Consider the following 27126-nt stretch of genomic DNA (forward strand, 5'->3'; position numbering starts at 1 on the left):
GGTGAAGCATTTGTGCTTCCCAGGCATGCTTTAATCACAGCATCTTTAATAAGCATGATTACCTTCATTTCAGCTGAAAGGATTACTTGACTGTAATTTATATGCAGTTGACTCTGTGAATTTATATACACATAATGCACAGTAGACACTCATTTACATATACATTAACATGAGAATGCTTTGGAGGGGATGCCAGCAGAAAGGTTGAAAGCCGTGATTCTTTAGGTTCGCTTTATACTTGTTTCCTTAGTGTTTGATGTGGACTTGAAGCGTTACAGGGAAGTGGACTGCCAGGTTCCATATTTAATTATCATAGATGCACTTCCAAGTAAAGTTACGGTAAGAGTGGGACAGTCGTAACCACTGGGTAATACTGTATAATCATAGTTATGCATGTTGGGTCCTTCACAGAAGGCCTTAAAATAATTAATTTTAATTAGAAATTATCTGAAGCTTCATCTGCATTACGAAAGCTGTAAGCACTTTTTTGTAGGCTTGTGGGTCTCTGCTGGAGTGTGAAGCAGAAGTGGTCAAAGTACATTACTGTTCAACCAAAGCTGAATTAGTGGGGATGTGTGTGTGTGCACAAATTTCAAAGTACAGATGCAGTTGAAGTTGACATTCTTTCCAGTAAGAGGCAGCTTTCAGGTTTCCAGTGTCATAGTGTTTTTTCCCTTTACTTAAGTGGAACTCCTTTCACTTAATCTGCACTGTGCTTCCTGTCAAGTATGATGAGTTGTCTGACCTTTCCTCCAAATTTTCTGTACCTTTTCAGCTTTGTATGGCTTCTGTTTTAAGTCATCCCCAGAATGTACATGCTTGTGTTCTTCCTCAGTCATTGATTAATACTTCTAATAGTTTGTTGGTTTAATATATTTTACCCAAATATTCATAGAATACTCTTGCTGAATTTTCAGTCCTCTTTCTTTCTCATTGCCATTCAGAATGGTGAGAGGGTTACAGGATTTTCTTTCCTCCTAATTGCTGTAGAGACTGCAATGAGGAGCAGCATATCTGTAGGGATATGAGGATGTAGGAGAGTGCTGTTTATGTCTGAGTGGAAGGTTTTATTCACCTCCCTTAAGACATACCTTCATACCGCACAGTTCAGAAATGCTGAGACTGAAGTGAAGCTTGCACCTCGTAAGGGTTTTGTCAGTTTGGAGGCAAAATAGACATTGAAAGAGAAGAAGAGTTGTAAATGAGAAGGAAATGTAGGAAAGATAGTAAGGGAATAGACTGATAGATTTCAAGTAAATGGGAGTCCTTATTTAGAAAGGAGGATGCCCAGGAAAAAGTATGGGAATAAAGAACAGTCTTTTTACAGTGAACTGCCAGACCAGCAAAACATGCCTGTTGATCATGGCAGGGCACAGTTAATGCTACTAAAACTCCACGGGGCTTCAGTTGAAAATAATGCTTTATGCTTGCAGACAAATAGTTTTTCTGCAGAACATTTCCAAAGAGATCTGTGTAAAACTGCTTTTTTTTTTCCTTTTTTTTTATGTTGGTGAGGTGATTAAAATATGCTGAACTTCATACTAAGCAATGAATATGGCAGGTTGTTTTTTAACTCGTTCTCACTGGAGTCTAACATGTAAGCAAGTATGAAGTTGGAAAAAAGAAAAGCAGTTTTATGAAGTTAATGTTGTTGCTAAGTCTGTATGTGGGAAAAAGAAAACTTGGTGAATCCTGTAGTTCTCTTGCATTGAGTTTGGGTGTTTTGTGAAAGGTGATGATAAACTTTCTGACAGCACTTATTTCTGATTTCCTAATTTTGCACAAATTGTTCCTTTGCTTCTGGAGTGTACTAGGTGCTGCTAAAACTCTTGGTACAGAGCTGGTTTTAGTGTTACTTTAAAAATCAAACTACTTAGGCTTTATACAGTCATTTAACACAGGTTTATCAGTGCAGCTATACTGAGAAACTTAGATTCCTACCATAATGTTTCTGTAACTAAAGTAGTGCGTGCTTAATTATTACTCTTTTTTGCTTCATAAACTTTATCTACAAAACACTTAAACTGTGTTAAATTGTTTAACACACTGTTCATCTAAGCAAGAAAGCATTTTGAGATATGTAGAAGAGGCAGTGACTCAAGTATCAGGTATTAACAGTTAATAAGAAAGTGTGGTTTCATAGTGTGCCCTGCTGTTGTGCTGTCAGAGGCTATTTGTAGTGAAAAATGGGCCCTTGCAGGAAGAGAAGTAGTAAATCTGTCAATATATGTAGAAAACGAGATTATTAAAGATCTTTGGGTTAAAATACAGTTTATTTTTTTTTATCAAAAATATTAGAGAAGCAGTTGCGAACAGTACTTAAGAGGCACATGGCAGGCTTCCTTATGAGCTGTGGCTCAGTGATATGTATCCCTAGAAGTACACAGAGAAGCATCTTCAATGCCATTTTATTATCCTTGGCATTCACATACCAGATCCTTTTTAAAACCAAAGGTTTGATTTTATTCCTGCCAGTGATGCTTCTTGGTGTGTGAATGTGTAATTCAGAAATGACTGGATGCAACTGTCAGCTTGTCATAGGCTCTGTAGAATTTAGCAGCAATTAAAAAAAAAACCACGTAGCTGTGAGCTAGTTGGCTAATAACAGAGCATCTTCTGCCTCTTTCTTCTGTAATTCTTGGGCTGTGGATGGTTGATTTATGTAGTGCTGGTAAAGGACTAGAATTCCAGGCTTGAAATGCCAGTAAGTATTTGCATCTCTTGGCTAGGCGCTTCAAGAAAGAAATGGGAAGAAGATCATTCAAGACTGATGGATAGTAGGTAGATGAGTGATTGATAGATGACATGGGAGAGAAGTCCAGTACATAGGAACTCCTGGAGTGGATTATGGATTTGCGCACCATGGGAAACAGGGATGAGAATGCTTTGGAAGCATGCTCTGCCACAGGGTATGTTTCATTCCTGAGACATTCTCTAGCATATTGAGGGTTGTGGTGCTTTGAAGCTTATTTTTCCAGTGACTCTCCCTTTCTTGTAGTTACAGTTTTAATGTTGATGAGTAGTGGAATTGCTTTTTCCTCTTAATTTTTCTTCTAATATGCTTTTCCCTGTTTTTAGTTCCATTTTAGTTGCTGAGATTTCAGATTTTCTCTATATACTTAAATAAACTCTTCTTTCTTTCTCCCCCCCCCCCCCCCCCCCCCGATTCAGTTACTGAAATCATGAATCCTGTGTATAGCCCTGGATCTTCTGGGGTTCCCTATGCAAATGCCAAAGGAATTGGTTATCCAGGTAAGTAACTTTGTTTTTTAATGAGCTTCAGTTATGCTGATCTTTGTAATCAAGAAGAATACTCATTTATGAATGATTTCATGTATGGTAATCAGTTTTGGGGTGGGGGAGATGTTAAAATTCAAAAAGTGACATTTCAAGAGTGATGCTACTTGTTTTCTTGTATTTCTAACTTCAGTATCTCTTCCAAAGCAGCTTATTTTGGGAGCTCTAATAGTTACGCCCTGCAAGAAGAGGAGTCAGTCTATTTTTGCTGCTGGTTGGCTGGTGCTGTTAACCTTTCTATCCTCTAATTCTTGTTCATGCTATCTGTTTTATGACTGCCCACAGCATAGCATAAAAGGTGGGATCAAGAAAATGGCCCAAAAACATTTTTAAAACAGAAATTAAGTATTTCTTGCTTTCTTTGCTTCTTGCTCGGATTCAAGTTTCTTATCAAGCTTTTTTTTGCTCACTTCCTAATATGTGTGTGAGCAGGCTTCACTTCTGATGTCCCCATAGTTCAGAAGTTCGTTACTTTCCAGGAAGGCTGAAGAGAAGGGCTGTGCACCTCTGTGAGGTGTTTCAAGCGGTATGTCTTGAATGCAGTCTTTTTTTTGTCCCCTGATGTCTGTGGGGTAGGAGAATTACTCCATCCTGGGAGAGGCTGGAGGGTCTTTTGGCTGGGATTTTGTATCATAACCAAATAACCTTTTGTAGCTTTTACAGGGAGGCTGTTTTGTGATTTAGTTGGTGTCTTTGTTGGGAGCTAGAAGTCACTCTGCACGGTTTCTTTTTATATTCTTCATAGCTATACTATATTTTCCTACTGGTATTTACAGGTTTTAAATTTGGTTTTCAGCTTAGGTCCTGGAATTCCTATTTTCCTGTTCCACTTTTCTTCCTGCTTCAAAATACTGGTGCATAAATACTGTTTACTTGATTGTCTCAAACCTTTTAACTTCCACTTTTGCTTTTCAGATATTTTAATTTTTTTTTTCTCAGATGAGTGTACTTTTCCTTGATTTCTACAGCATTTATAAGGGGAAAACAAACTGTGTTGCAATGCTTTTAAGACTCATGGGTGGCTGACATGGTGCAGAAATAAATTGTAAAGCTGATGCTGTGTAACAATAAGACCGACAGGATGGTTTTATTCTCTGAAACTGTCTTAGTTATATGGACTGCAGTAACTTTATAATAGACAAGCAGCAGTGTTTTAGTAATTAATACCAGTTACAGTACAGTTATGTCTATAGTCGTAATTGCTTTTCAGGGTTTTCTTTTGCTTTATAAGAAATTACTATGAATTATTAAAATAAAACTATTTTTATTATCTCTTCATTTTCTAAACACATTTATATTAGCCAGGGTTTTGTTTGTATTTAATATCATTTACACATTGCATTGAAGCCCTAAACTAAATGGAGCCTTAATTTACTTAAGAAGTTAAACTGTCATGTACATTCTATGTGCTGAATTATTAAAGTACTGTATATTTGCCAGTCTTCACTTGGTTGTAAATTAGCATAAGTAAAATACACGGAATTGAAGCAGAATTGTTGTACAAGTGCCTTAAATGTTGTACTACAAGTTGATCACTTGAAATTCTTCCTTTCATCAGTCAGTTTACACAGATGTGACCTTTAAAGTCAGCTTAGTCATAGAATCATGGAATGGTTTGGGTTGGAAGGGACCTTAAAGCTCATCCAGTTCCAACCCCCTGCCACGGGCAGGGACACCTTCCACTAAAGCAGGTTGCTCCAAGCCCCGTCCAACCTGGCCTTGAACACTGCCAGGGATGAGGCAGCCACAGCTTCTCTGGGCACCCTTTGCCAGCACCTCAGCACCCTCCCAGGGAAGAACTTCTGCCTGATGTATAATCTGAATCTCCCCTCTGTCAGTTTAAAGCCATTTCCCCTTGTCCTGTCACTAAAGGCCCTTGTCAAAAGCTCTTCTTGGGATTTCTTGTTGGCCCCCTTAGGCACTGGAAGCTGCTCTGAGGTCTCCTGGACGTTTTCTTCAGACTGAATAAGCCCAGCTCTCTCAGCCTGTGTTTATAGGAGAGGTGCTCCAGCTCTCTGATGACAGATAGTTGGCTGAGCTGCCTGGGTCAGGCTTAAAGATTGTCGGATAACCTATTCTCTAAAATAGAAAGTAGACCTGCATTTTAGGATTGGAATAAAACCCAAAACAAACGTGTTGCATGACCGAGTCTCCTTTTTTTGCTTCTCCTAGTTAAAAAGCTACAGATTCTCTGTTCAGAATCGTCAAATTTACACAACTTGCGTGGTAACAGAAAGTAATGAACATATCACTGGGTGGAATGTATTATTTAAAGGCAGTGTGTTTCTAAAGCTGTTGCATATTTAATAGCTGTTTATATTATACTGCACCTATTTGAGGCTGTTGGGTGGGTTTGCAGTAGCAAGGAATCGATATCAAAATGTTATCTATATGGGTGCAAGTTCTGAGAAGTTAAAGCTGCTGCTTGTCATAGTTCTGTTTTTCACAAAGGACTTGTTCCTTGAGCAGCTCTGTGGTGGAGCTGAGCCTGTGAAGAAAGAATAGAGGACTGAAAACGTGTATCAAGTTCTAGATGTGTAGTCAGTCTGAGTAAGGTATAAAGCTGTTTACTAGCAGCTTGTCAATTTGAAAACTTAAGAGCTATTCAAACTCTGAAAAGTTGTTACGAATTGGATATGTTATTTTTTACCTTTGATTTGGAAGCTTAATGCTTTTCTTAGTCTTAAACATGCTGACCACCTAGTCAGCATGTTGGCCTAGTAGTGCCAAGTGCATGTCACTGCATATGTTTAGAGTGCTTTAAAAAACTAGGTTAGCATGTGTAGTCCCGAGTTAAGCATTTTTATCATTAGGAGTAATTGCTGAGGACTCTTCTATTTATAATGAAATAAAAGCCCTGCAAATTTGAATAGCAGTTTAAAGCTAGCAGCTTTAAGCCTGTCAGTAAATGTGCAATTACTAATTGCCTTTTCTTTGGGGAAGTTGAAATCGTTTGTTGGTAACAATGTTGATAACAAAATGTAGTAGTAACTCTGTCTTTCTAAATACAGACATTATCCGGTTTTATAATTTGGAATAATGTAAAGAAGTTACTGGGAAGATTAATAGCTATGATTAATTCAGAAGTGTCGCTTTCTGCAGTCTGAATAAAGTTTGTATCTTCGAAGTAACTGTGGTTTTTGCTAATGCTGGTTTTTGCCTTATGTTGGAGGCCACAGTTGTCATTGTATTCTGATGTAGAAGTGTTCACCTGTCATTTTGCCAATACCTTGTTTGGTACCTGGGTGTAATGACAAATCTATGAAATACACCAAGTGTTTTGGACTACTCATGGTTGCTTTGGACTCTCTATCTCTGATCTAGAGAGTCAGATTCGCTCTGACCTTTCGGGATTTATTTCTGTGAATAAGTCTGTTCACACAAATATTTCATGTATGTTAGGTCTTAAAACTTGGGGGGAGAACATTTGGATAGTTACACAAGATTTTAGGATTTACTTGTTTGAGTTTGAGATTTATTGAAACAGAAATGTAGAGGGAATGGAATCTGTGACTCCTTAGCTATATTCACTTCATCTGGCATTCCGCTTCAGGTGGCTTGGGAGGAGCCCAGTGTTTTAGTTGAGGAGGTGAGGCTGAAAGCCATCTGTTAGCTTATCTCAGTTAAAAGATGTAAAGCAAGAATCTTCGAGAGTAAAGTCTGGTTAGACTGTGCAGTCAGCCTAGAAAATAACTTCGATGTATTCTTTCTTCTAGCTGGCTTCCCCATGGGGTATGCAGCGGCTGCACCTGCCTATTCCCCTAATATGTATCCTGGAGCAAATCCTACCTTCCAAACAGGTATGTGTAATAGGTATGTCAAAGCAGTAACATGAAGTTTAGAAGTTGTTAGAACCAAGAATGAGGAAGAGCTGTAGGGATTTAACAATAACACACTGTATGATAAGTTTTACATTCCTTTGAATATGACTCATAAAGAATCATCTGATAAATTGAGTATAATCTTGTCTTAAGTCATACTGCTTTCACCTTCAGAGAAAGAAAAGCTGAGGTTTTAGCTGTTTCTGTATTTCAGGCTGACACTTGACAATTGTGTTTCCATTCACTGCTTCCTTTGTCATTCTGCTTGCTCTGTGTTCTGCTGGTTGTTTCCAGATCCCCGTTTTTCCTTCTGTTATTGTCTTCACAATTGTTCTCTCACCCTATTCTTAAATTGTACCTTTCCAAGTTCAGCTTGCCGTCTTCTTTCTGCCCTTGAAATTGTCTTACGCGAACCAATTGTCTGGAAAGCCTGGTTGCTGGATAAAATGGTTTTGTCCATAGTGGATACTGGGGGAGGATTTAAGGAACTGCACTTGCATGTTTTTGAGTTGAGAGAAAAGCAATGTCAAGAGCCTAGGAAAGGAGAGATGGAAAAAGAGGTGCAAGAGAAAACAAACAATGACAATGGAAGCATCGGAAAAATCATGTAAGTTAATTCCTGGCTCCAGGACTGGTGTCAACATCAGAATTTTGGGGCTGCACCAAGCCTGCTGGTGGTCAGTGGGGTGTGACTATCCCCAAGTGGAAAAAAGGATCCTAGCCCAGAAGCTAGCAGGGATCAGAGAGAGGGCTTTAAACTAGGTTTGAAGGGGAAGGGGATAACACCAGGCTCGCTAGAAATGAGCCAGGGGATAGCATGCTGCTGTGTAAGGCCAGGTCCTCAGGGCAACTTAAATGCATCAGTGCCAACAAACAGGAGGAGCTGGAAGCCGGTATGCAGCAGGGAAATTACAACATAGTTGTCACCACAGAAATGTGGTGGCGCAGTTCACGTGATTGGAGTGCTGCAGTGGATGACTACAGGCCCTCCAGGAGGGACAGGCCGGGAAAGAGAGGTGATGGGGTTGTGTTATATTGTCAGGGAGGGCATCACCTGCCTTGAAGTCAGTGTTGGGAGCGAGAAGGTTGAATGTTTGTGGGTGAACATCAGGGGGAAGGCCAACCAAGCAGATATCCTGGTAGGAGTCTGTTATAGACCACTGAGCCAAGATTAAGCTACAGATAAAGTGTTTTTCAAACAACTGGGAGAAGTTTCATGATCACTTGCCCTTGTTCTCTTATGGAGGACTTCAGCCTACTAGATACCTGCTGGAAGTGCAACACGGCAAAGAAACAATCCAGGAGGTTCTTTGATGGTGTGGAAGATAACTTCCGAACTGTGTAGACCAGGCCCCTAGTGACATGGTTTAGTGGTGGACTTGACAGTGCTGGGGTAGCCGTTGGACTTGATCTTGAAGGTCTTTTCTACCCTGGTTGATTCTGTGATTGCACTCACTGAAGTTTTTGTTTAATTCTGCTTTTGCTATTGGAAGATAATTTTGATGTGCTGATGTTTGAAACAAAAGAGAAACTGGCAGCATTTAATTTTCACTTCAACCATGAACATGCATCTGGTAGAACAGTATTTTCCTTACAGTTAGTTTACGTACTAAGGAATTCCTTACATTGCTTTCTTAGTGTAGATCTTGGTCATCTGCAGGAACTCTTTCCCTTAGGTGTATTATGCCAGTTTTTCAGAGGTACACATTGCACATAACAAAGTTTGTTCCTGACTGTCCATGTGTAACTTATGTGGTTAGGAAAGGATGCTGCTTGAAACTGTGAAGCTTATGTTGTGAAAGCCTGCTTTCCATATTGGATTTCTGTATTTGTACCATATGGCATTTCACAAACTACCAGCAGACTTGTCAAAGGGTATGGCAGCAAATACTGAGGCAAGAGAGAGTAAGTCGTTTAAAATGCTTGCCTGCAAGAACCTGTTAAAAGGGTGTAGCTGTGTGGCTTTCCTTGGAACTCTGAAGTATTCTGTTTGGTGCACCCTTCACTAATGAGAGGCGTAGCAAGTGCAGGACTGATTTGGGCTTGTCTTTGTTCTTGAATTTAAGGGAAGGAAATGAATGGATATTTTAAGTTCCAATAGTTAAAGTAAATCCTTTGTCTAGGGAACTGCCTCTGTGTAAGTACCATATCTGGGGGTATCAGCTTGCATTTGCACTGGGTTGCTTCAGAACTTTCTTGAGAGCGATGCTCAAGGAAGAGTAGTTCCTATCAAGGGTGTAACTCTTAGCATGGGAATCAAAACTGCACATGGGCTTTTATCACCAGCTTGGTTTTGTCCAGTTAATTGGGGTTTTCCTCTGTGTCAGTTGTGTTATAGTAAAAGGTTATGGTTTCTGGGAAAGATTCTTTGACTTGTTAGACTCAGTTAAGATTAGTTTGCGTTGATTAATCTTGGAATATGTCTCATGCTACACAGCAAGGTAAGAAATCTTTACGTTTGTGTGAAAAAGGACTAAAGGTGTAGAGAAGTCATACACTATCTTCAAATATCTTTATTTTTTTTAAAGGTAGTACTATGAGAGCCTATTGCTATTGAATAGAAAATAAGCTTTTATTTCAGACCTAACAATAACTTTAATTGTTAGCTACTCTTTAAGCTATGAACTAAAGTTTGAAATGTCCAGATCTTCTAATTCAGGCAGGTAACAACTTCAAGTACTTTGTAAATCCACATCATGAAGGAGTACTTGAATGTGCTGCAATACTGCTATTCAGAAAGGGCACCTTTTTACAGGTATCTTCCTTAAATTTCTGTGGTTTTGAATAACCATATGGTTTACTTTTAAGGTCTTTGTGCCTTATAAGGGAGACAAAACTTAAATGGGAAGGCACATCTGTATAAGAACTATTCTGCCGCTTTGTAAGAATGAAAGGTTAATTGCTTATGCAACTGTATAATTTTTAGAATGAGAGGGGGCTTAAATGAGGACATAATTGTAGTGCTGTTGTGATGCTTTGTGTTCAGCATTTTGTAGCTGAGTTTTTCAGCACTAATAGCGCTCCATACTAGAAATAGAAGTTACTTCCTCAGCATGCTCTGTTTATGAAGTACTTAGGATCTGTAAAAGTGAAAGTTCAGAGTAAGTGCTGTGGTAGCTTTCTTTATTGTCTCAAAGGTGATAGATTCCATTAAAAAAACCCAAACCCCACAGTAAACTTATTTCTTTGTGAATGTAACCATTTTGTGTGTGAAGGGTGGAATGAAATTGGAAAGAATTTCAGACTTCTGCAAAAAGCATGAAGGTCATCTCTCATCATACTGTCTGCACAGACTGATCTTTCACAACACAAATGCCAGTGTTCTTTCTGCTCTATGGCTTCAGATCTGTTCTCTGTATTGAAGTCAGCACATTCTAGACAGTTTTTGAAGTCAACCTTTTCTCAATTCTGACAGTCTCATTTTTTTTTTCTATAATTACCAAGTATTTTTAGTTCCTTGTGTTGCCCTAGTGCTAGTTTGTACGATTCCAGCTAAATAGAAATCATACCTGTGGATGTTGTCTCCTAGAGTGACACACCTGCTTGAGACCCAAGATCTTTTCAGCACAGCAGAGGCTAGGGCCTTGATGCTTTCCCCAGAATAGGTCATCCCTGTTATTAAGTACCGTAAATGTAATTACTGGTGGATGCTGCTTGCAAAGGAATTTGTATTGCCACTCTTGACTTTAAGCCATCGTATAGTCTTGGGAGTGTAGTGTGCAGCAGCAGTGGTGCTTCTAGTAGACCTCCTTCATGCCTTGTCAAGCCCTTGTTCTCTTATCCTGAGACTGCCTGATGAAGGCTGGAGAAATTAGGGAAGAGGTGTCTTTAGGCAGGGTGAGCCAGTAGTTGCTATTTATTTATCCTTGTAAAAATCGGAACAGTTCCCAGCTCTTAGACAGCAGACTGATTCTGGGGGCCTTGTAATAGGAATGCGAAATTCTTTCTGATGGTTTCTGAAGTATTACTGTAATGTGTGAAGTAATTCCCAAGTGATGATTAAGGGTATGTGTACATAAGTAATAAAAAGAAGATTTAAAGAGACTTAAATGCCTTCAGAGTCTAATTTGCAGTTGTGTTGAGCTCTGCGGTGCTCATATTTTAAAGGTGTGACTGCTCATATTTATTTTAGCCAGAAACCAAATACGAATGAATAAATAAATGTAAGTTAAAGTAGATTGTGTCTGTTGAAATTAATCTTGAGCTTTTTAGATGATTTGTAACACTTGAAATTGTTTTGTGCTGTATCTTCTACAGAAGGTAACTGCAGGTTAGTTGACCATTACTGTGTTTTGCCAGAACATTTTCATGGTGCATTGAGAACTGGGCTGGTACTAAGCTGTGCCAAATCCTTCTATGTAGGAATGCCACTTACTATGCCAAATATAAATATTTAATGATACTGCTACAAAAATCCAAATCCACTCATTTAATCCCATATCCAGAGATCTGAAAAACAAATAGTGCCAAAGTGCAGTTAACTGTCAATAACTTAATTGACGCAGTCAAGTGTGTTACGTAAATAATAGAATTAGCCCTCGGATATTGAGACTAGCGTACTAAGTACTCATGTGAAGATTAAGGCATTTGGAAATTAAGACAGTTATCCCTGACTTTAGGAAGAAGTGTACTGTCACTTAGTTTTCATGTTTTTAATGCAGATCTATCTTTGTTTCAGGTTATACACCAGGAACCCCATATAAAGTATCTTGTTCACCCACTAGTGGAGCAGTGCCACCGTATTCATCATCACCGAATCCCTATCAGACTGCTGTGTACCCAGTTCGAAGTGCCTACCCACAGCAGAATCCATATGCACAGGTAAATGAACAAAACCAAAAACCTGTCTGGATGGTATTTTGTTTATTACATTAATATCTGCTTGAAATCTAAATTTTACATCACATTTATTTCTTCAAGTATGGTGAAAGCTTTAACTACTTACACATACTCTGTAAATCGCAACTAAGAATTCTTACTGTATGCACTATTACACTCTTGTATGACAGTTGCTCTGCACTTACTGATCATGTGTTCAGCCTGTGAAATTACGCTAGATTCAGTAGCTTTAAAATATGTGCTGGATGCTCGAACTACCACATTCTGATTTTGTTTTGTCAAAAACTGCCATAAGCATGCATTGATGTGGTTATTTTAGGAAGCCTCTGTTGTGAATCAGGGAGTTAAGAAGTCTCATCCTAGGCACACTGTTGAAAACCAGTAGGGTAGAATGAAGATATTTAAGTGAGCTTGATATTTTGGAGAAGCTGGCCCTCTTTTTGCATAGAGGAATCTTGCCTGGCATGTACACAGTAGCTGAAGGGAATTAATAAGCACTTACAAGGTTTATCCAGTCTCTTCAGTGTGCTTGGATTTGTCTAAAACGTTTGGTTCTTTAACTAAAAGTAGCTGAATAAAAAGTTGTGAAAGTGAGAGAAGTTCAGTCATGGATATGAAAAGGTAGGAAGCGAAGAGAAAGACAAATGAGTCCATGTTGTTGATGGTACAGTCAGCATTGGGAGTTTTATGAAGGTCTCTGCTTTGAATGTTATCCTAAATGCCTTAAAAAAGGGGCTAAATGTTTAAAAAGTTTGCCAGTGAAACAGAGTAGTTGAAATGAGTGTTTTGGTTTCTGCTGTATAAATAAATTGCATCTTTAGGATAATGCTTTTATGACACAATCACAGAATCAACAAGGTGGAAAAAGACATTCGAGATCATCAAGTCCAACTGTTCCCTCAGCACTACCAAGTCCACCACTAAACCATGTCACTAAGGGCCTCGTCTACATGGGTTTTGAACGCTTCCAGGGACAGTGGTTCCACTGCTGCCCTGGGCAGCCTGTTCCAGTGCTTGATTATGAAAGAAGACACCATTTATCTTCCCCATTGTAATTACTTAATTTACTTTCTTTTTTCTCCTACAGCAAGGCACTTACTACACACAGCCTTTGTATGCAGCACCACCCCACGTAATTCACCACACCACGGTTGTGCAGCCTAATGGTATGCCAGCAACTATGTATCCTGCTCCAATTCCACCACCAAGAGGAAATGGTGTGACTATGGGTATGGTGGCTGGGACTACTATGGCAATGTCAGCAGGTAGGTGAGCCTTACGTCTGCTTGATTCAGACTGTTTCAGTTCAAGACAGAACACAGTTGCATTACCTAAGTGTGATGCCAGAGGTGTACTAGGCAGCATTGTAAGATCATTTAGATTAGAAGGGACTTCTGGAGGTCGTCTAGTCCAGGTCTTCAAATTGAGTCTGGCTGTATCAGGTTGTGTACTTGTGTATTTAGATCATCTCTAAGGGTGGAGATACCACATCTTTTTTCAGATATTAGTATTACAGTAAAATAGATTTTTATGTCTTTATGGAATTTCACTTACTCTTGCATCCTTTGCTTCTCATCTTACCGCTGTCAAGAGTCTGACATCCTCTTCTCAATATGTTTCTCTGTGCCTAATTGAAAACAGCCACCTCTTAAGACTGAGGAAGAAGCAGTGTTTTCAGTCCATCCCTCATACCGCTGATGTTCTTTGTGTGTTGAGATATAATATTTTGTGTTTGCACTCCGTGCAGGTCTTCCGTGTCATTTGCAATGGTTAGGGATGCCTACTTCCTAATGCCACACTCTTTTAGTGGTAGTGTTTTTTGAGATAAAGTGTTTAACCAATATCCTAGGCTCATCTATAAGCGTTTACTGAGGGGGTGTCATGCTTTGTTTCTCAGTGGGTGGTCACTCACTAGGAAATACATTCTTTAATTTGAGGCATCTCAAAACTAGACAACCTGTGTGTCACAAACAGAGCTAACATTGGCGTTTTGTACGCTGGCAAGCTTATCCCAGGAGTTTGTTACTATTTCTGCGAAGTGCTATGGAGTAAGGCTGTTTGAAGATCCTGCTATCTCAGCCTGTTTGTTTCTGAAGCCCCTTAGTCTGTAAAAACCTATCTGTAATAATGCAAACAAGAATAAATTTATTCTGACTTATTAGTCACGTTACTTCTACCATCAAATATTTTTTGGCATGTAAAGCCTGCTGTGGGGATAAATTTTGCAGTGAATAATGCTTATGTTGCAGGGTTTCTGCTAGAGCTATTTTTGAGTAATGAATATCTTTGTGTGCATTGGACTAAATATCAGAATGATCCACTTGCATAAATGTTTGCAGGACGATAGGGGCTGGAGTGCAAAACGATACTGGTAATTTTGCATTGGAAGATGAGCAAGCTGTAATTGTTTTGACAATTAATTGTAATTGTTTTGTAATTAACTCTTCCTCCCGCTTTATTTTTTTCTTTGTACTAGAGTTTATGCTTACTGAAAAAAAATGTTCTCTTCATCCTAGGTACTTTGTTGACAACTCATTCCCCAACTCCAGTAGCCCCTCATCCAGTTACTATGCCCACGTACCGGGCTCCGGGAACACCAACCTATAGTTATGTGCCCCCACAGTGGTGATCATCTGGCAGTCAGTGTAAGTTACTGATTTAGATTGAAAGCAGTTAATCGTTGCTATAAATGCCAGCACTGCAGGTTCTTTCAGGGAGATATTTTCAGAAGGTAAGCAGTCTGGGGTACTTGTGCACTATTCTAATTGAGTAGGAACACTCAGAAAGGTACTGCTTATGTAACAGCTGTTCCCTGCAAAGGAGAGAAGCCTACTGGGACTTCGTCAGTGGTCTGTATCTTCAGAAATCATAAATCATTTTCATGGTTAAGTGTTGAATGTGAAAGAATGAGCCTCAAGTTCTCAGTATTCAAATAAATCTGGGACTAAATGTATTCAGTATTTTGAATTAATTGGTAATTGTTGAATTCAGAAGTACTGTGATTCCTGCATGAAGCAATGCATGTAGGTTTGGAGTCTTATTTTTGATAGTCTAAATACGTAGGCAGGGTAAGTGTTTTGCCTTGCTCTGAGGCTGAAACTTTCTCACAAACTACTAAAACAAATGCACAACCTTGAGTTAATTTTATATATTCACTCTGTTTCAGGTAAGCATCAGTTCACACTTCTTGCAGGCATGGAAAGATGTTCTAGTGTGGATTAACACACTAAGGGTTTCATGAAAAGGAGTTAATTTTGAAATCTTCTGTAACGTGGGATAGATTTTGGGGGTGTAATGTGTAAACTGACCAAGTCTGATACTTTGGGGATCCTCACTTCTGTTTCTGGTTTGGTTTTAGGTTTTTTGTTGTTTCGTGTTGAGGTGTTTTTTAGCATAAATTGTGAATGGTTTCCTTTGAAACAAGGACTTGTCAGACCGAATGAACTTACAATTTTCACTGAGTCCGTTTAGCTTATGTCAAAGTTAACTTTAACTCTGGGTTTCTGTTTCAGTAGTTCGGAGTCCAGAGTTGTGGACTGCAGGTGACTGTATTCCCTTTGAGTTAGTAAATGTGACAGCCATTTCTTATTTTGCTGTGATGTTCCTTATGGATTCCAAACCTGAAGTGTTTTACTTGTATAATATGACACTCTTGGATGAAATAATACAAGTATTAAAGTGAGAGTTTTGCTGTGACTAAAATCATGACTGCTGACAATTAAATTTAGTGTAAAATATGTTTCTAATGTTGCAACCTCAACTTAAGACTGCACAGATGACAGCTGAAATAGAGATGATGGGAGAAAATCAGTGTAGTGAATTCTTAAACTAGAAACTTTTAGGTTTCAGTTGACTGGATAAGTGCTAGGGTAGCATTATTACGATCTGTTGTATGTGCATTATCAATACAGTGCATGCAATATTTGAATGTTGTTCCACACTCCAAATAGTATTTCACATAATTGAGAATGTTTCCTACTTTCCCCTCCTCCCCCCTCTTAACGTAGGTTTGAAGATGGGAGATATGCAATCAAGAAATTGAGGTTTAAAAGTTGGTGCTGAAGCCCTCATGCCTCCAACCAGGACTTTCCTTCTGAATGCTTTCAACACTTGGCTAAACACTACTAATTCCTGATCACTGAAGATTTTCCAGTGCTGCATATCTTACATCTTGGAACTCCAGCAGTTAGTCTTAAAGCAAATCCTGTTTTGTGGACTGTCTTGCAATTTTTTAGCTAATTATAAAGATAAAAAGGGAGTATAAATTTATTCTGATCCATATGTAGTTGAATGCATGTTAAAACACAAAAACGAAGCTTGCTCAATCTACCTGCAGTGACTGATGCAAAAACCATCATATGCAAATCCAAAGGAACCGAAAAGTATTTTACAACTTGTATCACTAATGCACTGTTGTAATGTATGCAGGGTCTTAAGAGACAGAATCATGAGTTTCTTTATAGAATACCATAATATGCATTAGATAAGTGCATCAGCCTTTTTCAGGTTGATGGAGTTGCCAGTTTAAAAGGGACATACTTTCATTTAAGTGATGTATTCTTTTCAAATTCAACTACTAAATTGGAGTGACTGGAAAATGAGTCAGACAAGCTGTAGAAATCCTGCACACAATTAGTTTACTTCATACCTTTTCATTTTCGTTGTAAGGATTCAGTGTTATACAGATGTTCTTAAGGATCAGAGTGAAATGACAAAGGTAACACTGTGTGTGCCAGTAAATAACGCAAACTTCCTTGAGGCAAAACTGGTTCTTAGGAATAGTAGGGGGTGATGTCACCTGCGTAATGAATTGCATGTCCTGGGGGGATATATATCCAGTACTATCTTTTATATGATGCGAGATGTGTCAAAGTGAGACTGCCACACAGACTGATAGAAAAACACTTTTAGTTCTCAGTTCAGGAAATCCGTGCTGTTTTTCCTAAAGGATGTTGTAGTCAGTTGCAAATATATGTGCAGTTGATCCAGCTTGCTTTCCTGGGACTTAAGAAATGTTAGGGCTTTCTACAACCAAGAGGAGTTCAGCTGCATGTTTTTCTGAGGAAAGCTTGTGTGCCTGATGAGTATGTTAAAGGGGAACAAACCATTTTAACACAATTTCCTTGTTAGCTACTTGCAGTAAGGACTATGGCTATGCTGTAGTAGGGCTGCCAGAACATAGAAGTTTCAAATAGTTGTTCTTTTATCTTTTTTATTTTATTTTATTTTTATTTTTTCCTGAGAATATTTGTAATGGAAGTAGGAGTTACTTGTCGGTTACAGCATTTTGATGTGTTTTCTTAAGTGCTTTCCCTTTTTACTTCCTAAATTGCACTTTGGAAGCACGTGAAATAAGACTTGACTGCAGATTAGCATTTCATTGCAATGAGTCATTTGTGATATTCTTTCTTGCAACTTCAATTTTTCAGAGTACCTCAAAGCAAGTGCTGTGGGATAAAGGGCTAGCCTTAGAACCCATTTGTATACCAAGATTGCTGCGGGGAAGATATTAAATTTTTAAAATTGAATATTGCACATTTAAAATCAAGGGTTTCTTAAACCTCCTTGACTTTACGATTCCACAAAGATGCGATTTTTCTTTTTTTGGATACCTTCTGCCTGCAATAAGTGACGCAGTAAATGGTTATAAAATGTTGTTCCCTTTTAATCGTTTACACAGAGGTGTGTCAGGCTGTGTTGTTCTCGTAGGTTAACTTCCATTCAGAAGTCAGGTTTTTTAAAGTTGTATATGTAGTTACACTTTGTTTTGGGGTGTTCTGCTCCTGTACAGATTTGGCAGCTACTTCAGGGTAACATCAGTGCTGATTTAATGCTGCCATTCCAGTACTCTGCCCTGTGGGAGGCTTATGTACCTTCATGACCTGTTGGTGGTTAAAGCCTTCAGTAACTTTATTTTATAGTAAGCACTCTCCATATTTTGTACTTCCTTTTTTTTGTTGTTGTTGTTTAATAAAGTTTAGGTTTATTTTGCATGAATCACTGTCAATGGACAACCCCCTTTATTTCTAATGCCTTGAACGTAACTATGTTGTTGGAATAAGTACTTTAAACCTTACTCATGAGCACTTACTGCAGCTTAGGGATTTCCATATATTTTTATATGGAGCAGAAAATTACGCCAGGCAAACTTAATTGAATCTGTACTGCTTCATTCAAGTCTGTTTAACGCTTCCCTTTGTGAAGTAGATTTGCAGCTTTGACTAGTCAGGTGTGCCAGAGAGTACAGTAAACATTAATGCAGGCCATTTGTCCATTTTAGCTAGTAGAGAGTGACATTTTGTCTTAGCGTGGCTGAGGTATGAAACAGTGCTGTATTGGGGAGCAGCTATAAAGAGCAAGCTCAGAGCTTTGCTGTCTCCTGTCTTATCACCCATTAAACTGAAAGCTTTGAAAATACGAGAGAACTTTCATGAATGCTGCAATAGATAAATAGTTAAGGAATGAATATAACTTCCTATGTATTCACTCTAACTTCAGATTCCTAAATGTCATCTTGGAAATGGTCTCTGTATAATACTCCATAACATGCAGGCAGTCTCACTTACTTGAGCACTTTTATTTCTTAAGTTGCATTATGGGATTCATCCACGAGGGGGAAAACTGTACCTTTCTTAAAAGGTACCACACTTCCCAGTTTCGATTATAATCTACTGGGAGGGTTGATATGGAAGGTAACCAAAAGCACAGTGCAGGGAGACGGGGGGGGAACACGTGTATATATAACTATCTTAATGGCATTTTGTTTCAAATAGTAGAAAGCATGGATATAAAACTGCAGCAGAGGAAACTGTACATCATTAAATAGGCGTTTACACAGCGAGGGTCTTATGAAACATTCTCTCCTGCTTTTTATATAACATTCCCTATTTAGAATTCCTTTATAAATAAATACACAGTATGTGTTTGCACTAGAGCTCCTCAGCAAAAGACAAGAGCTGGTGCAGTAGAGACATTTCAGATCAAGCTTCTCTTTAAAAAAAAAAAACAACAAAAAACCTACAAAAAAAACCTTTTATGGCAGCTTTATACGATTAAACCAATAGAAGTACTACTTTAAACCTGGAACTGAAACTAACTGTTGCAGCAATAACAAAAGTTTGAGGAAGTTTTGGGTTGGTTGTTTTTGGTTGTTGTTTTTTTTTTTTTAATTCAAATTTTAGGTGTTGAATTTAGATTGAGTATTTTTTACAAACTGAGGTATTCCCCAGGTCAGTACGAACCAATTAAAATGTCTTGTAAATGTAGCAGCAGCAAAAACAATGGCTGATAATTGGCACCAAAACGATGTAGCCCTAGTCAGTGATGTGGTGGTGAATAATGGAACACTAGGAAGGAGAACGGAGAACCTGCTACTGGATCTCGTTTATGCTTATTGTAACCATCTCCTGTTTGAAGTTTTTAGGAGACACACAAGGAATGCTGTCCAAGAAAGCTTCGTTTTGAGTGTACTATGCAAGTTAAATGCTTAGATGCAGTGGTAGATGAAGAAAATCCTTTCTTTTAGCTGAAGTCCTTCCTTGTATTGCTTCATCCACTGAAAACCAAAAAAAAATCCCAACCCACCACCCGTAAGTACCACCATGTCTTAGTGTTGTCTGAGAATAGTGCATGGTACAGTTGTATACCAGGGTACTCAACGTTGACTACTCTTTACAGAGCATTTTGGCTTCACTGCTACTTGGGTAGTGAGGCCACTTAAGATATGTGAGCAAGAGATGAGTCAGAATTGGCTTGGAATCATCCCCCAGTGCTTAAGCACAATATTGTACACCATTCACCTGGGTTTAGAACATAATTTTGATTGAACAGGTAAGCACAGTAATCTGATACTACCACTTTAGGCTTAAGCTCCTACCAGAGTGTAGTAAATGCCATGTATGTGAAATCTCTCATCTTAAGAACATGAACAATAGTGATGTTTCAGCTGGAACATGCGGGAAAGAGGACAGATGCTGTGGTTGTTGAATGGATGGTTGCAGTTGCCCAGGATGTGGTTTGTGCGGTAGAATGAGGATTGATCCATATCCTGCCTTCTCCAGCAGGTGTCACTGGCCGACCTTAGCATGTGCAGAGGGTCAAACGCAGTCCATTAATCCTCCCATCGAAGTGTTTGTGAATACCTCTCGTTATTATCAGCTTTCTCATCTGTATTTTATCTGCTCAGAGCTTCCTGCAGACCCTCAGATTCAAGGAGGTAGAATGCCAGTTAACAGGAGCAGCTGCAGCAAAGCTAGGGTATAGTTTTGTGGATCAAGCTTTGCCAAGAATCCAGTTCATTCTGAGATCTCTGAAGTAGTGAGGACTCTTTCAGTGTGGTGTATACACCTCTGGGGAGGTGTTGAGAGAAAATGAGCTGTGGTGTTGTAGACAGAAGGGAAGGAAGAAGGAACAGGGCTCATCTGGGGACAAGGAAACCTTTTGTTGTGTGGGTTGAATATAACACTGAAACACCTGAATTCCACAGGTAGTAAGGGTCTGTTCCCGATCTTAAAAAATACTCAGTGATTTATGGGCTCTGAAGTTACAACATCTAGAAAGTAAACGTGGCTGTTTTAAACTGTTGTGACTTTCGGGCACTTAGCAGGCAAACTGGGAAAGCTTTTTGAGCTGGCTGCTGTACGGACTTGTTTAAGTAGAATGGATTTGTTAGTGGTTTTTTTTTATTGTATTGCTATTATTGGCTGCCCTCCTATCTAAGATTTGAAGAAGTGAGTGCATGCAATGGAAGTACAAGAGGCCCCAGTAATAGTTCTCCATGTTTGTTATGAAATAGACACAGGTTTCCTTTTTATGACTTTTTTTAAAACTGTCTTAGGAACAGTTGTATTGGTACTTTTTTAAGTTTAGGTCAATGTTGTCTTCCAGAATAAGTTTTAAAGCATCACTCACTCCTGCATTGAACTATTGCATCAACACAAAGAGTGGAGATTCCATTCTGAGCCAGTTCAATTGTGAAAATTCATACTTTTTTATTTTTTATGCAATTCAATGAGTAGATGAGCTCAGATTTAAATTCTTAAAAGCACGTTTATTGTAACAAGAATTGTTATGTATTAATACTTCCGTTTTCAATAAAGATTGACTTGTGTTGCTTATTGTGGTTTTTTTCCTCCTGCCTTTGGTGACATCCTTTTGGGTAAGATTCTGTTGCTGGATAACAGTCTGGTATGTTTAAACTCCGTAAGGTAATGCAATCTGGTGAGTGACTGAAGCAAAGCAAAACATTTAAATTGCTTAAGTGACCTTTCTCAGTAAGGTTTCTTAATGGCTAACAAAGCACAGTAATAAAAGGCTTCACAGTGAAGGATAAGCTGCCCTAAGTTGCCCTGCTTGAGGGTATGGTAAAGGTGGTACAACCCTGCCTCATTCGCTTTTGAGGGATTTCCTGGGGTTCAAGGTTTTTATTACTTTATAGCTTAAAACAATGTAACATGTAAAGTTTCACAGTGCTTTAGCATGTATTTGATAGCAGATCAGTGCTGTTTCAGAGGTGACAGTCCCTGAGCAGAAAGCTGTTGTAGATCAGTGTCTTGAGTGTTCTCCAGAAGAAAAATAATTGAGTAGGTGTGAACTGTGTGAAATAATCCTATTTCTTTCGATGTGTGTGGCTGTAGGTGACACTAATATTAGACTGGAAGTAGGTATATTTGAGGGGGACGGGGCAGTACTGCTTGAACTAACTGGCTATTTCATCTATTGTAGGTCTCCAAAAGTAACAGTAACTTACCTGCTAACATGCCTGTGAAAAGCAACACATGTGGAAGAGGAAGGTCCAGCATCAGTAACTGCATGGATCTGCAGAAATAGCGCTTGGTTTTTGAGTTTATTGCTGCAGGTCTCTTTCATTGTTCAGTCAAGTAGCTGAGCTTCTAAAACAGCAAAGCACCAGGAATCCCACGGACAGATTTTGGTTTACTGCACTTCAAGTGAATTGCTGGTCAGGTATCCTGGGCTCACTTTTATTTTCCAGGGAGATAGGTTTGGGTTTTGGTTTAGTTTGGTTGGGTTTTTGGGTGTGTTGGTTGGGGATTTTTTTTGCACATCGCAGGAGCTGATGGAAATTCAGAATCCTGAACCAGTGGGTTGCTGAAATCTGGGAGGACACAAAGGAGTAAAACCATTCTCTACAATGGTGCTGATCATTCTTTGCTTAGAGGCATTCTGGTGCAGCTGTTCTTGTGGTTGTCTGTTGTGAAGACATACTTTGCACTGTATCTGCCACTTGTAGGAACATGGTACTGAACAACTTTTAGGTTCTGTATATGGGGTTTCTTTCTAGTTTGTGTTAAATGTATCCATGGAACTATCAAAATGGTGGGTCATTTATGTTTGTGGGGTTCCCTGTCCCCCCCCCCCCTTCCCAGATTCATTCTGCAGTGACATTGTGATGCATATTGCTCTCCCACTTACTTGAGTGGGAGGTGCTGTGAATTGTGCAGATAAGAATTCCCCTCATTTTAGAGGCAGCTTTGAACACTTGATAACAGCCAGAGCCCCTTCCCAAAACATAACCATTCAGTTGGCTGTTGCCAGAAGTAAGGCAAGAAATTTTGAGTCTCAAGTTTTTCTGTAACTGATTATGGGCAAGAAGTTTTTTTTTCTTATGTCTTGCTTTGATTCTGAACTCCATGGCTCACTGTAGATGAAGTCAAGCAATAGAAATAGCTTTGTTGGTGAGCTCCCCTGGAGTCGGGAGCAGTGTACTGATTATTATTTAGCTGGGAATTCTCCTTTGCAGGAAATAACCAGTGATAGTGCTGGGGTTCAGGGTGGTGCTGCATTGCATGAATAAAATGTCTGACTTAGGTGTGGGAGGCTAAATGCTCTCGTGTATTTTATTTCAGACTCCATCAGGCTATTGGCTACTCAGAATAGAATGGACTACTCTAACAAAATACAAATTAAAACCCGTTGTAGAGCAGTTAAGAGCACTTTGGTAGCTATGGGAAGTTGTATTGTCTGCACTGGAGAGAATGGCAGACCTACAGGGAAGGATGTTGGACCTCATGGGTATGAGTAATTCTGGCTGGAGCTGGGGGCAGAGTTTTTCTTGAGGATGGTGCGATTTAGATAGCAGGTGTATTGTTTCAGGTTGCTGAAGGTTAAAGAAGAAAGACGACAATTACCAAGCCCAGGTAAGGTGTACAGACAGGCTGCTACATGGAAAGATAAAGCTCTGTGAAGCAGAGTGCTGTTATATAGCTTCAGTTGTAGCAGCTAAAAAGATTAATTTTGAATACTCATATAGTTAGTGTTTTATGGGAGGATTACAGAATTAGACAAAAGTAAAGTTGACAGCTTGTTTATTTCCTATGTCACAAATGTCTGTGTAAACAGTTACACGCAAAGGTACACAAGTCTGGGTTAAGTATCATGGGTGTTTCATTTGCACAGCCTGTAAAACAGGGAACCGCTTTGGTAGCGAAGTTGTGCAGAAGAAAAGCTCACTGCATGCAGAGACAAGTGGCATGGTTGCAGGGGGAAAAATGACAGGAGTGTTACGAGAAAAGAACAACGCAGCCTGTATTTTACCTAAAACCACCAGCGCTGCCGAAGCTGTGGCATTTTAGTAACGGAGCTTGTTGTTAAGGAAACATTTGGGTGGTGTGGTGAGAAATGAAGTGTGGTGTGAGGTGTTAATCCCAAGGCAGGCAAGCTGTGACTGCTGTGGCCGGGCAGGAGCAAGTGCCCTCGGCTTCTCAGGAGTCTGGAGCTGTGCGCACGGCTCTGAATATAAAGGCAGATGAAATTCAGGTTGCTGGTGTTCTTGAGCATGCAATAGGCCATCCTCCCATACCCACCCTGATCTGTGTAGCACTCAACAGAAAAATGCAGGGGTGTGTTCTGGCTTGTGTACCTTCAGTGGGTTAAAATCATCTAAGCACACTTCATTTCAGTTTTATTTCTGTCCATTGCCAGAGCTGCTATTCTTTAATCCATTACTTACCCAAAGACCTGATCCTACAGCTTTGCTTAGGCTGGGAGCTCTGGGGCAGGGACTTTCTACTGGTGGGCTGGTACAGGATACCATAGACCTCACGATTGTACCAGTGTGGTACTGCTGCTTGTTGGTAGCAGTGCCAAGTCCTGCTAACTTGGGTAGAAAACTTGAGTAGCAGCAGGTACAGTTGCGGATGAGTGAAGTGTGAACTGCTCCATTCTTAAAGCTTTAGAAATCACTGTGCTATCATAGTCACTGTCCAAACAGGTAATGCAGTGTCATAACCCCATTAGCAGTTACACAGTGAAACCTGACATGAGAACTGAAAACAGTTGAATTATTAACAACAGTAAAACAAAAAGTAAGCACCTGTTGGGACCTGTACAACCTTAACGATGCTGACAAAGTTCTTAAGCAGTCTATATAGCAAGTGGTACAATACTTCAAAAGACTGATATGTAAAAATCAGTAGCAAGATTGGTATATTTAATTCTGGTGTTACATGAAGATACGCTTGCACTACAGTAAATCTGGAGGAGCACAGCTGAAATTTTGACCTATATTGTAAAAAATGAAAGGCCTTTTTATGAAGAAAAGGTAGTTACTGTCATTGTGGCATCCCAAGAAATGTAGCCTTTTCAGTCTGAAGCCGAGATTAGATTATCTTGAATGTCTGTTACTTGTAGATGCCTCGGTTCTCAGGCATCTGAGGGATGGCAGGGGGCCTGGCTTTCTCATGTTTTCAGGAAGCTCTTTGGACACTAAGGTGCAGGTGGGCTGTGCATCCTGGGCTTCTGGAGGGCAGACGGAGCAGTGTCCTGGACAGCTGGAATTGCCTGTAGTGTACAGCAGCAGCAAGGTGATGGATGGCACTGGACAGAACCAGGGCATCTCCCCACCCTGCAGCCTACAGTTCAGGTAATAAGTAGAAGAGATCCTAAAGGCTGCTTTGTGGGAACTTTGAGCTCCATGGGAACTGATTTGATATTTTGATTTAGTACAAAGACAGTTTGTACTGCTTTGATGTTACCAGAACTTGAAGCACAGGCATTCCAGTGTTTACACCCACCTTTTCTGACTCAGTTATTCCCAACTCACAGTAGTTTGAAATAAAGGTATTTCTTCTTGTCAGAGCAGAAACAGGATTACTTAGCAGCCACTGGTTTTCTTCATTCTACTGGCAGCTTCAGCAAATAATTCTGCTTGGTTCATATGCTTTACGTAAGCATGTCTTATTTGTCCAAATAGAATATAGGCAGATTTTACTTACGGCTGTTTTTCACAATAAGCTTCCTGGAGAGCTACAAAAGGAGGGGAACAGAAAGAACCGAAACGCCTAATAAAGAAAAGCACCAATCCACCCCTGGAACAGGTGTTGTCCTGTTTTGTAACTTGGTGAGGAAGTGTGTTTCTGATTAGCTAGGTAGCTTCTAGCCTGAGATCCAGAATGATTGCTGCAGTTGAGACTCGTGTCAGGAGCTGCAGTTTGTTTGGCATGAAAACCTGCATTTGTGGCCATGTGGAAGTTTCATCTGGGTTAGCAGAGTCTTACATCTCCTCTTACACGTTTGAAGCGGACTCTTCATGTCAATCTGGTAAACTTGTGTTCCTGTTAAGCTCAGAGAAATTGACAGCAGCTGTACTTGACCTGTTGTTTGTATGCCACAACCCCTTTTTTAAGAGTTTAGCTGATGACCTTGGGAATCTACACAATGTGTACATACATGCTTGCTTTCCTACACATAGGTTCTCCCTGATACTTCTCATTGACAGTACAGTGTGAATAACTCCACACAAAATCCAGATGCCAGGGTGAAGGAAGTTCAGTGTTGGGTCTTGTCTGTTACTGTTGTCTAAAGCAAGTACATTGTACCATTTAATCAGTAATTTAGGACATGACTAGTCATTTAAAACCAGTGCAGGTTACACATGATCTGATACACAGTTTCCTCAGGAAATGAGAGGTTCTGTGGTTACAGAATCAGGAAGTAGTGGTGGGTAGAAAATACAGGATGAAACTCTTCAGCTTTACAAAGTGGTCCGTTAACATGCTGGTGCATGGTAGTGAGCAAAGTGGGTTTGATCCTTACCGGTTTTGTCAGTGTCACTGCTGTCACTCCACCTGCTGTGTTACATGCTTTGTGCGGCTTTCAGTGTGGTCAGCTTTTATACCTGATTTCAGTCTTGCATAGGGGATCAGATCCTAGCTTCAGCTGTTCTTGCAAGACTAGAATTGTAACTGAAGACCCTTCTTGGGAAGGGAAGTACTGACTGATAGTCAAGTAGAGAATGTATTTCTCTCTGCCAGAAATAAATAACTTTTCATTAACTGGTGTAGTGTTTGGCCAGAAAAGTCTGGTTTGGCACTTAGATTTTTATAAGAAGCTTCTCTCTAAATCACTTGTATGCGATGATCGGCTATGGAGTAAGTTCTGGAAGAGGTGATAAGTAATCTGATAATGTAAACAATGTGATGGATGTGTATTTACTGTTCAGAGGATTGATACACAGATAACTGATAGTACCCAGTTCTTGTGTGTGTTTTAGCTGAGGGCAGGGGGATTTTTTTGTGGCCTTTCAAAGCTGCTGCACTATAGGAAATGGTGCCACTGTCACCCCACCTCATTCAGTAGAATAGGTGAGGATTTGTATGGGAGTGACTTCAATGTACATGTAAAGCTGAGTGTCTAAAGCAGCATACAAATTAAAAACAAGGTGCACTACAGGAAAATCTTAAGTAGCTGTAGGAAGTTTGTTTTTCCACAGTGTGAACAGTGAGGTACTGGGCAGGAACACACAGGTTTTGCCAGACTCCATCCTTGAGCACATGGATAACAGCTGGACGAGACTGTGAGAAACCTGATGACGCTTCACAGTTGGTTTTGCTCTGAGGGTGTGTCGTGTGGGACATTGTCCCCAGGTCCCTTCCAGCCAGGGGTCAGTGGTCCAGTTCCCTGTCCCTCCCAGCTGACTACAAGGGTGATAAGCCCAGAAAATGGATCACTTCCAGGCCAACAGATTTTCTTCCTGGCCAATCAAAACAAACATGCCAAAGGTAAGGAAAGGAGGGTGCAGACACTTACTGGGGTAAACACAACAGTGACCATTGCCTGGTGGTGCCGAGGGTGCAGCAAAGGGAGCTCAGCTCTACGGATGCTGTGCTGTCCCACTGGAGTGTTGCTCTGTCTGGGGAGGAGTAACCACATA

General features: G+C 39.8%; 2 protein-coding genes across 2 annotated transcripts in view; one reads left to right on the forward strand and one right to left on the reverse strand.

Annotated features, from left to right (window-relative positions):
• Positions 1 to 27126, reverse strand: part of PLEKHB2 (pleckstrin homology domain containing B2) — a 476827-nt gene that overhangs the window by 33055 nt on the left and 416646 nt on the right. The window lies entirely within an intron of this gene.
• Positions 3172 to 17954, forward strand: FAM168B (family with sequence similarity 168 member B). Its single transcript, XM_061465419.1, has 6 exons — positions 3172 to 3252; positions 7014 to 7097; positions 11797 to 11939; positions 13045 to 13222; positions 14474 to 14602; positions 15965 to 17954. Exons 1-5 carry the CDS (start codon positions 3183 to 3185, stop codon positions 14584 to 14586), a joined length of 588 nt encoding a protein of 195 aa, XP_061321403.1. The 5' UTR covers positions 3172 to 3182; the 3' UTR covers positions 14587 to 14602; positions 15965 to 17954.

The sequence above is a fragment of the Pezoporus flaviventris genome, unplaced genomic scaffold, assembly GCF_033815535.1.
Source record: "Pezoporus flaviventris isolate CSIRO_AGI_PZ_B2104156 unplaced genomic scaffold, CSIRO_AGI_Pfla_v1 ptg000040l, whole genome shotgun sequence".
Taxonomy (NCBI): domain Eukaryota; kingdom Metazoa; phylum Chordata; class Aves; order Psittaciformes; family Psittacidae; genus Pezoporus; species Pezoporus flaviventris.